The 12532-nt window shown below is 33.8% G+C and overlaps 1 protein-coding gene across 1 annotated transcript in view; it reads left to right on the top strand.

Moving 5' to 3' along the window:
* Positions 1 to 2639: 2639 nt before the first annotated feature.
* The window catches only part of dcbld1 (discoidin, CUB and LCCL domain containing 1), a 78206-nt gene continuing 68313 nt past the window's right edge, over positions 2640 to 12532 (top strand). Inside the window, 1 exon segment of the mRNA XM_056481472.1 lies at positions 2640 to 2885. Within this exon segment, the coding sequence (XP_056337447.1) occupies positions 2810 to 2885 (76 nt within the window). The 5' untranslated portion in view covers positions 2640 to 2809.

The following is a 12532-nucleotide window of genomic DNA, read 5'->3' as shown; positions in this document are numbered from 1 at the left end:
ATTTCTATAATAAACAATATTATTTCTAATACAGAAAAACAACAAAAAAATAAAAATTTTATATATTTACAGAAATAGAATATTTATTTTATTTGTTTATTTATTTAACAGAGACAATACACTTGACATTGTGATACAAAGACAACCGATGCCACATACATAGGGCATATAGCACGAAGCATTTGCAGCCATCATCCCTGGTTAGGCTTTACATTCAAAAATAAATAAAAATCCACAAATAAAAAAAATACAACAAAAATGTACAGTATACACAGAGCCACAGACATAAAATGTAAGTCAATCTGCATACTAAAGAGAAATGTAAACCTGACCAACCTGAAAGAATAATACTTAATGTTCACATTGCTGAAAAGATTTCAAAGTTTCAGCTTTACAGAATAAAATGGGAGTTCTGTTTGTAACTTTAAGTCAAAAGGCATGTCATTCCATAGATATGAACCTTTCACAGAAAAGGTTGACTTACCCATAGTGGTTCTGCATCTGTGGATTTTACAATTCCCACTTACTTGCCTTCTAGTCTTTTCCCCATCACTGATGAATAATACAATAAAAATGATAAAAAGAAAAAACTCCAAATCTTGTATATTTAACATTATTTTTCTATCATATACAACATTATAACAAATTTTTAAAATGGCAAAATATTATTAACCATTTTTTTTTTTACAATTGCAATATTATACTATATTCATTCATTCATTCATTCATTTTCAAGCAACCGGAGGATACACACGCCAACATAAGGAGAACATGCAAACTCCACACAGAAATGCCAACTGATCCAGCCGGGGCTTGAATCTGTGACCTTCTTGCTGTGAGGCGATCGTGCTACCCATATTAAATATTTAATACATTATTTTTCTATGATATGCAACATTACTACTAATGCTAAAAATACCAAAATATTATTTACCATTATTATATAATTGCAATATTATACTACCAGTGGTGTAAAGTATCTAATTACAAATACTCAAACTACTGTAATTAAGTAGTTTTTCTCAGGAATTGTAATTTACTAAGTAGTTTTAAAAATATGTACTTTTACTTTCGCTTAAGTACATTTTCAGTGCAGAATTTGTACTTTACTTACTTTCTTTACTTACTTACTTTGGAATACTTTCCATCAACCTGCAGTCACTACTTTGATTTTTCAAATCCCCATAGACAAGAAAAAATTGTCCTGTGATTCCTGTCCAATCAAATTGCACAAAAAAGGCAAAATCGCATTATAATGAACTACCTCAAGACATGGGAGATTTATAATTGCAGCAAACTGTTTGGAAGCATTAAAAGTGTCCAAGAAGATGTCCAAAATCTTTACACACATTGACCCAGAGACTGTTTAGATGCACATCACTGATGAGAAGATAACGGATGTACTGTATCATGACAGAAACAGTCTTAAACACCCAGTACTCACAAGACATCAACATGACGTCAGATTGACGTTGTACCCCAACGTCATGGGGACGTTGCATTTTGTTTGGAAAAGAAAATCTGGTTGACGTCAGAATTCAATGTCAGACCAATGTCAATGTCCAACGTCCAACCTAAAACCAACCAAATATCAATGTCTAATGATGTTACAGCTTGAAGTTGTGTGGACGTTACCACTATGACGTCTATCGGATGTTGGATTTTGGTTGCTATACCTGATGAATAAATGTCAGTATTTGACGTCAATATGACAACAAGATGTTGGCTTCACGTTGGATTTTGGTCACTATCTAACAAAACTTAAAATCAACCAAATATAAAGGTCATTTCACATCATTATTGGACATCAAAATAAAGTTGTCCTTAGATGCTGACTAGACATTGAATTTTAGTCACCTGACGTCACAACCTAAATCTAACCTAATATAAACGTCTTTTGATGTTATGTGCCTGCTGGGCAGTAACTAGATGCACTACAGAATGTTACGTTTACACACATCCACAAATTATTTGTAAATGCATCAGCTATTTACAGCATAATACTCACTACTCACTGCTCTTGAGTACTTTTAAAAGGGCTACTTTTTACTCATACTTTGAGCAATATTTACAAGAGATACATTTACTCTACCTGCACTACATTTTTAGGCAAGTAATGGTACTTTTACTTGAGTATGATTTTTTCGTACTGTTTCCACCACTGTGTACTACATTACATCATTAATATTTACCATTAATATATCATTGTATCTTGTAGAATAAAGTGTTTATGTTTATGTTTGTTTGTTTTTTATATAATATTATCAAATTGATTAAAGATAAATGTTTTATTGTTAGCCTATAATTTACTTCTAAAAGAACAAATAAATAAAAATAAATAAATAAAATAAGTAAATAAGTAAATAAAATGGAAGATGCAACAAAAAATGAATAGATTAATAAAACTTTTCCAAGACATAAAACTAATGATATAAATAAAATAAGTAGATTAAACAAGTAAATAAAATGGAAGATGCAACAAAAGAATCTGATAGTTTAATAAAAACTTTTCTAAGACAAAACTGCATGACTCCTCAGTATCAGTTCCACATCTAATATCCATATTAACAGCCTGACTCTAGAGAGAGAGAGAGCCGTCAGACTGTCAGACTGGTTCAGTGACCGCTTGGTGCCGCCTGTGGGAGAAACACGGAAGAGAAAAGAGTTCATTCAAGGCGGTCGGGGATCCGCGCGGACACACACACATACACACACACGTACACGAGTTTCCCCCGGTAAACATGCTCCCGTGACGCTGCTCCAATGTGCCTTCGCGTTTTACTCTCATTCACCGCGGATTTAAGTGGAAATGTCTGGACACACCGTACTGTATGGACTGATTCTCTTATGTTCAATTCACCCGCTCGTGCTCGCCGAGAAACCGGGTAAGTGAACAATAAAAAAACACTGCAGATGATCGCAAACAAAAGGGTCTGTTTGTTGAGGCGTCAGAGGCTTCTGCTGGAGGACTTTGAGCTGTTTGTGTTTAACAATGTTTTGTGGTTTTATATTATTTTTCAATAATCACACAGCAGCTTCTGGGGAGTTATAATGTGTAAAAGTTTGTTGCTTCAGATTGATAATGTAAGCTCTCTTGTAAGACATTGTAACGTTAGTGTATTCAAATTTATCAAAAGGTGTGTTTATGTGGTACGTTAACATATAGGCTTAGCATGTTGACTTGGGATTTCTGTTTATGAACAGTTTCGTGTTGATTATTTTTTTCTGAGGAAAACCGAAGTAGCTTTTCCAACCAGGAAATCCTATAAACTCATAAAACTTGTATATCGTTAAACTTCAGGTTTGGTTGATTGATAAGATTGTTGGTGTTAACTTTGTTTCGGCAGAAAAATGTTGACTGTTGTAACAGTAGTTAACACAACATGTTGTCCATATGGGAAACTTTCCCTCACCTTCTCATTGGGACTGTGTTGCAGTCAAATGTGGTTTGGATGGTCTGAACTGCATTGTGAAAGAAAATTGAGGTACAGTACTTCATTACTATGGTACTTTGAATATTCGGTCTGAAATTACATGTGAGTATGACTTCAAAACAACATCAGCACTATTTATTTGACTGTAAATATAGTTGTACTTTGGTAGTCATTGGCTGCTATATTTCCCAGTTTTGAATGTGCTAAGAATACTTTTCTGAAACTATATTATTATGGAGAAAGTCAGAATGTGTGAATATAAAACCAACTTTACCTCAATGAAAAATGTTGACTGCAACATGTTGTCCATAAGGGGTACTTTTCATCACCTTCACACTGGGAATGTATTACATTCAAAAGTGGCTTGGATAGTCTGATCTGCATTTTGAAAAGACCTTGAGGTAAAGTGTGTTTTCTAGAGCATTCGTTCGGTGACAACTTCATTACCATGCTACTTTGAATAATTGGTCTCCAATCACAAGTATGAATGACTTTAAAATAATATCAGCACTATTTATTTGACCGTGAACATTGTTGAACTTTGGTAGTCATTGGCTGCTATATTTCCCAGTTTTGAATGTGCTAAGAATACTTTTCTGAAACTGTATTATTAAGGAGAAAGTCAGAATGTGTGAATATAAAACCAACTTTACCTCAATAAAAATGTTGATTGCAATATGTTGCCCATGAGGGCTACTTTTGCTCACCTTCACATTTAGACTGTATTGCAGTCAAAAGTGGTTTGGATGGTCTGATCTGCATTGTGAAAGGAAATTAGGGTAAAGTTGGTTTACATTTGTTCAGCGACGAGTTCATTAGCATGGAACTTTGATTATTCAGTCTGAAATCACATGCAAGTGCGACTTAAAACAATATCATATTTTTTATTTATTTATCATTATTTATTTACATATTATAGTATTTATTTGACTGTGAACAATGTTGTACTTTGATAGCCATTGGCTGCTAATATGATTTCACAGTTTGATATGTGCTAAGAATAATTTTCTAAAATTATATTATGAAGGAGAAAGTCAGAATGCGTGAAAATGAAAACCAACTTTACCTCAATTGAAAGAAACTCTTTTACTGTTGTCTGGGACTTAAGTATGGCTTAGAAGTCTGCTGGGATCTGTATTTGGTTTATTTTGTTACAATTACTTAAATTACCTTTTGGTTGAAAAGGTAAATTAACATATTACTTCAATTGTGGTTAATTTAATTACAGTTACTTATACCCAAGTACTCTACATATACTGAAATAGTTCAGATAAGCAGAGTAGTATATATTCATAAGTCAAAAGTGTCACTTTTTGAAAATTGAGACGTATTCATTATCTGTAAGTTAAGTAAATACGCTTTCCATTGATTTTTGGCTTGATAGGATTGGACAATATTTGGCCAAGATACAGCTACATGAAAATCTGGAATCAGAGACCTCAAAAATCATTTAAAGCTGACCACATTAAGTTCTTATTGATTCAAATTACTAATCAAGAATTAAGTTTTGATATATTTACAGAACTTTTACAAACTCTCTTAATGGAACTTTAATGATCTTTATTTAATGTTTAAACAATCTTTGCAATAAAAGAAAAATCGATAATTTTGACCCGCACAGTGTATTTTCCACTGTTGCCAAAACTATACCTATTCAACATAAAGCATAACATAAGTTTTTGTGGATCATGGACACGATTGCCAAGACAACTGCATACTATATGCTTAAGAAAAAGAATTATTGAGAAATGAGTTCATGACAATATAAGGTAGGTATACATTCAGAGTAATTGCATATACATATTTTGTTCCGATATTTTGTGTTATAACATGATTTTTGGGTGATTCTTTCTCCAATATTTCCAGTTTACATTTGAGTTACACTAGAACTTCATGATTTTGTTCACTAAATGTATAATCACCAAAAACCAACAAAGAACAGGCTCTCAGCACACTTCTGAATGACATCCATGAAACCTGAATGCAACATAGACCAAATACATCTAAACAAACAAAAAACTAGGCCATGATGTCACAATTGTAATAATAAACTGTGTAAAATGCTCTTGTCTTGATATTGCCTGATTAATTGTGAATTAATAATTGCAATATTACTCTGCCTTATTTACACAATTTATCAATTATTAACCTCTCAAATGATGAAAATACCATCACACATATGCAACCAGTGTGTTTAGTCCCAGTACACAGCATTGTTTTACTCACTCAGTGAGTTCAATCACAAAATGTACAAAATAAAAGCTCTTTTGTGTATATCTTTAGGTTCAATCATGTTAAAAAAAGACAGTGTGAATACTAAATGAACCAGGACTAAATGTATGTTTCTTTTTTTGATTCAGAACACATGAACCAGTAGAACCAAACTACAAATGTAAAAACACACTCAAAGTTTACTCATGAATTTGCACCATGAATTTATCTTGAAAACCTGGGCTGATTGAATGAAAAAGAGCAGGAAGTTTTCATTTTGTTTTTTCAAAAACAAAAGAAAGTCAAACTGGTTTGAAGCAACATGGAAGTGAATAAATAACGACCAAATCCTTGTTATTGTTGGATGAACCTTTCCTTTTACATTTCAGTCAAACATGCATCACTTTAATACTTCGTTTAAGAACTGTATACACAGCATTACTTCATGGCAGAATTCATGCTAAGCGCAGTGTTTTAAACCGAATGTTCTCAACTAGTGAGAATCCATATTTGGTGCATGATAGGAGATGGCCGCATTGTCTGTACATGCTGAAATCTCTCTGTTGTGAATATTTGTGTTGTACCCCGAGGCAGACGACAGCCAGGTGTTCCTCAACATGCTGAAAAGCCTGATTTTGAATCACTTTTGCCTTTTTGCCTGTTGGAATCAATACAAAAATGAACTAAATCAAGGCTGCACAATGTTTGAAAAAAAACTGACATTGCAATATTTTGCTTTCCTGCAGTATATTTTGAACTAAGTTCAGTATATATTTTTCACCAAATGCTTTAAATTCTCTATTTGGAATGCATCTAACAAATTACTATGAAAGATAAGTATAGTAGAACAAAGATACAAAGTAAACAAACAGTGCTTTATGGTTTTCCAGAGAGTCTAATGGTACCAAATTAAAATAATCTAATCTAAAATAACACTTCATTGTATAAGTAATTAAATACAGGTTATCTTTGTTAAAGCTACAGAGATTATAATTTCTTTATTTGATTTAGATTTCTTGCCTAAATGCTTCAAATTCACTTGAAATGCTCAGTCACAGGCCTTAAAGATCCTATTTACACCCTTTTTTGCAAGATGTAAATTAATTCTCTGATGTCCCTATAGTGTGTATTTGAAATATCAGCTAAAAATACCACATAAATAATGTTTTATAACTATGCCCATTTTAGGCTTTGATGGTAATTGTTCCATTCTGATGACTGTCGCTTTAAATTCAAATGAGATTGTGCTCTTTTTCAACAGAGGGCGTAGCTACAAATGCCTATGTGTCAGTGTTACATGTTAATGTTTTTATATAGGATAAGACGTAACATTAAGTGAGTTTCTACTGGTGCTGGGAAAAATAAGAGAAAACACAACAAATGGATATGTGAAACAAAAATAAAACTTTTTCATTAAACAATGATATTAAATAATGAATATAGGAATTTAGAATGTAATTTAAATAACTGAATTAAACAAAAAAACAGGAATGTTGCCAAAACAAACACATAAATATAACAAAACAATCTAACTAAACTCAAAACCACTAAACTAACTTACCAAAGAAAAAAGTTGAAACAAAACCGTAATCTTCAGCGTATTCGACGCTTAACTAAACTACTTAACTATTCAAAACATAATTACAGGCATGGCAACTCCTCCGTAAGCTAACTAACACAAAAGACTATTCTACTCAGAATTACTGGAGTTTTCGGAAAGTACATCTTGTTAGTAATTAGCAAAACAAAAGCTTATCTGATAATCCAATTCTCATAAAGATTGTTCGACTTCCGAACAATCAGGTAAATTGTGCTACAAAAAGCATATCTTAACAATAAAGCACTTCAATGAGAGACAAACCAAACAGAAAATAATACGAGCACAAATGGTTGACGCAAGTGAAGAGTTTGGTGTAGAATTAAGTGCTCCTGCTGGAAAGTGCAAGCAAATTCTTTTTAAACAATGCGGACCAGCTCCCGATTGGTGCACCGAGTGGCGTCAATTTGATGAGTGATGGTCTTCTCGACCAATGGTCGCACACCTGGGGAAGAACAGAAAACAAAGCAGGGTAAAGGGAGAGAAAACGAACACAAAACACCACAAAACATACGTGGAACATAACAGTCAACATAGTGGCAGATACAAAACAAGACTACACATCCTATGCTAATGACCGTCACTAATGGGCGGGACTTTCCCCCTCTGATGACACGTACAATGTTTCTGTACTTTTTTTTTACTATTTACCAACTCTTAAACAACTGTCTAAACCCCTTATAAAAGTGATTTTTGCATAATAGGTCCCCTTTAAAAAACGCATGCACATGATATACTTTTACTATATTATGGTTAAACTTTGCAACAACTCCACAATTCTCATTTGTTCTGAAATGTGGTGCTGATCAACTATATCCTGACTCGACATTGCAGAACCTGCGATGGGACTATTGCAAATGCACCAGCCAATACGAATGTTATCACTCTATTGAGTGAATGTTATCAGTGGTTATCAGCTGATATATATATATGGGCCAGTAGGGACCTTCTGCGCCTACTGGTAGGCTCAGAGGGCTGTTATCATCATCCACATACAGCTGCGGCCAGAAGTTAACAAAAAATATTTAGATTATTTATTAAATATCCCTTAATTGTATTTTATTAACGTCTATCCCTACCCCAACCCTAAACCCAATCTTCACAGTAATGAAAAACAGATCTGGATCTGGAGTCTTCTCTATTAGTATAGCTGATTAACCATGTGGATGGAGGATAACAGCCTGATAAAGACCCCTACAGGCTCATATCAGCTGATAACCACTGATACCGCCCATTCAGTCGAGGGATAACATTCGAAGTGGGTGAACGAACACATTGCAATATCGATGCTAAAACGATATATTGTTTAGCCCTAGACTAAAGCTGCTTTGGGTGATTTAGCTTAGATGTTGTTATTGGCATTGACAGCAACTACGTAATCCTGAATTTTGAACAAAAAAAAATTATGATTATTTTCTAACTGTGTAGCCGTTTGTTTGAATGGCCACGATTAGCATGCGATGTCATTCCCCAACACCTGCCCTGAGGTTTCCGTCTGTTCGGGGTTTTTTTAGCACCGACCCAGCCCAACATCTGGATGAAGTTCAGACGCTGCCACAAAGGCCACTGTGTGTCCACTAGTATGTAGCACTGACGTAACACTAGCTAAGGTCAAAGAAAGCTTTTTGTTTAGCGAGGCCGAACTCTCCCTTAGAAACACACCAGCGCTATTTATAGCATTCATTCCTCGTATCATTTAAGAATGCATTCAATGCGGTAAAACTTCTGGGGTCTCTTGAGTTTGTTATGTGCATACATCAGCGCCAAGTTCCTGCGTGACTGTTGGAGACTCAGCTGTCTTGAAGGAAAGGAGTAGTTGGTGGTACCATCACAGGTGTGAGTGCCTTTACCGTGGGAGACAGTGGCATAGCATAACTGCACAGTAGCTCTTGACAATACATGCACAAATGCACATATACATGCACTAACCCCCCCAGCGTGGGAGCTCTTCAGCCTGGGATCTTCCACAAGACTTGTGTCCAGCAGCTGACGCTTTCTGACGCCACCTTTGTCACTGATGTATGGAAGCTTGTTTTTGACACTGATATGGGTCGGATGTAGGGCTGCATGATATATCGAAGAATTGTCATTGGTGGTAGATGCAGTGTGACAATCAGGGGGGTCAACTTTTTTGGCAATGTTAGTTTGTGTAATACAGTACGTGCTTCAATCATTTATGTATTTATTTAAATGACATCTAATTTATTATCATTCATTCATTCATTTTCCTTTCGGCTTAGTCCCTTTATTAATCTGGGGTCGCCACAGAGGTAATGAGGTATTTAACTAATTACCATCAACACTGAGGTCAAAACTCTTTTCAAATGAGTAGAATTAACTTTCAGTCAGTTTTGAGTTAACTACACTCCACTTTATGTGCCAAGCATTTGTGTGCAACATGCTTTGGTTGCTTTTACTGATTAGGACTGCACGATAATAAAATTCTGACATTGCGATATTTTGTTTTTCTGCGATTATATATTTCAATATGAATACAATTTCACCAGATTACTTGAATAGCTCTTTTGGAATTTGTTCACAACTTTCTCTGTGTTTCAGAAAATGGTGACAAATCTGATATATTCTGTGAAAATGCTTTGGAAAATTCAACATTTTCAAAAACTCAACAATACAATGGGCAAATGTACTACCCTTTTGTTATGTTGGTGGCTGTTTTTTCCTCATTGACTTTCGTTATATCAACATATTTTAATGGCAAAGCCATGACACAATATAATCATGCATTCTTGATTGTTGGTGGTTTTTCCTGTTGGGAAGAGGGTTCGTTTTTTTTTTTTTGTACTTTTGGTTTAACTAAGTTCAGCAGCATTCAGGTACAGAAATCTAATAATAAAATGTAATGTAACTGTAAAATTACAGTTGCAGTGTAGTTGTCAGTGTATTAGTAATTGAGTAAAATTAATATTTATTAAAGTTATGAGTTGATTTTTTTTGTGCTTAAACTCTCTTGAAATGCATTTAAAACAATGCAATTCACTCTATTATGATTATGATATGAACTCTGCAATAACTCCGCGGATCCCATGCATTCTGTACTGTGCTGCTGATCAACTATAATCCCTCAATAGCTCAACATTGCAGATCCTGCAATAGATGTGATTATTGTGTATACACGCATTACAATATCGATGCTGAAATCTGACCAGTCGGATGGGGCATTTACTATCTTCATCCCCTCCTCTCCAGTATAGGTGCTTTTAAGGTGAACCTAGAGCTGAAAATAAATATTAATGTTGGGAGACAAGAAAAATGACAACAGCTGTTTTTCTTTGACATTAATTAATGTATTAATTCTTTTGAAGCAGCAGACGGTATTATTCCAGTCGTCTGCGCTTTGCTGTTTGTTTTCTTTTTTTTTTTTTTTTTGTGGGCGTTCGGCATAGTTCGGTTGCGCAATTCTCATTGGGCAGAACAAAAGTATACTCACTCAATTGGCTAGTAAGACTGTCATACACAGACGACAGTCACGCATTTGCTCTGGGTAGGGGAAATTTAAAAAATACTTAAACATTTCATATCGCAGCCTCTTGTGATTTTAGCTAATCACAACGTTTTAAATTGCTGTTACCATTCGATTTCGATTAATCACACAGCCCTACTTGTTTATTTTAGTATGGTAAAATTTTATTATAATTTTTTTTTAATTGCTGATAAAATTGTGTTTTGCAAGTTAGTTATATTGCAACACTCAACAATAATATTACATATTGCATATTTTCCCTGTATCGTGCAGCACTAGTCGAACTAGTCTTTGGCATATAATGAAAAAAGAAAAGTAATACTGATACTTTATTTCACAATTCTTTGAAGTAAAATCTGGATTGTTGCATATAAATTTAGAATTCTGAGTAGAAATGTCAGAATGTTGAGATTAGAGATCCCAATTACCTCTAATTAACCCACAATTACCCACAATGTATTCCTCATTGAAAAGAAATAAACAAACTACAATTTCAAGAAAATAATGTTAATATTTATTTAAAGAGACCATTCACCCAAAAATGAAAATTCTTTAATTTATTCAACACTACTTGTTCAAAACCTATTTAATTTACTTATATCTGATTTACAAATTTTTATTTTGAAGAATGTTGGAAAGCCACAGCCATTGACATTCATAGTGTTCTTGTTCTTATTATGGATTTCAGTGGCGGCTGCTTTCCAACAAAAAAATTAATTTATAAATGTTTAGAAGCACTTGAGTGTGTATAAATGGTGAGGAATTTTTGGGCGAGCTATCATGCACTAAATCAAATCAAAGTCTGTTTTGTTATAATGACAGTTTAGATTATTATATTAAGATTATATTTAGACAAAGATGGCAAAAGTAGACACATCCTTTACTCAAGTAGAAGTACAGATACTCATGTTTAAAATGACTCCAGGAAAATTTGAAGTACTAATTGCACTTTTGTACTCAAGTAAAAGTAAAGATGTACAGCCTGAAATATGTACTTAAGTAAAAAGTATTCATTATACTTCCTGAACCTGAACTCATTTGAAACAAAGGAAATAAATCTCAATGCACAGCGTATTTCTACTTATTTTATTGCTTTAGTGCTATCCGTACAAACGTTTACAAAGTTTTTCTCGCAGTATTATATTGAAAAATCAGAGAAGTACAGTACACAATGGTCTGAATTGGACAAAAGACTTTAACCCCATTTAAATGCCAGACTTGAACAGGAATGTGTCTCTTGTTTTACCTGTGATCCGATCAACCAAAATGCATTTTATTACCTGGTATAAACATGACATTACATCGTGGACTTCCTCTGTCTCATCCACGTTATCCGTTCCCATGGTAAGCATAAATAAACAAGCCTACGGTGCGGAAAAATCAAAAAGCTGTTCAAATTGCGCAATGACAAGAAATAATATAGATTGTGCCACCAAACACATGAAAATGAAAGTAACGAGCCCGATTTATAAATGTAAGGAGAAGAAAGTACAGATATTTGTGTAAAAATTTAAGTAAAAAGTTGTCATAAAAATAAATAGTGGAGTAAAGTAGTTGTACTTTAGTATTTGTACTTCGTTACTTCCCATCTCTGTATTTAGATATTTAAATTATTCGATAATTATAGATGTAGTTTAGATTATTAATAATATTTCCCATATTTGAATTTTTTTCCCACAAAAAAGTATTAAAATAGATGTTAATGTAGCACTATTTTATTTGATGCAAACACAATAATGGGACGTCTCTCATGTCTCTTCTCATAAACGTCGACAAACAGTGGAATTAATTGAACTTTCATGCTGATCA

The sequence above is a fragment of the Danio aesculapii genome, chromosome 20, assembly GCF_903798145.1.
Source record: "Danio aesculapii chromosome 20, fDanAes4.1, whole genome shotgun sequence".
Taxonomy (NCBI): domain Eukaryota; kingdom Metazoa; phylum Chordata; class Actinopteri; order Cypriniformes; family Danionidae; genus Danio; species Danio aesculapii.
This window is presented reverse-complemented; position numbering and strand designations above follow the sequence as displayed.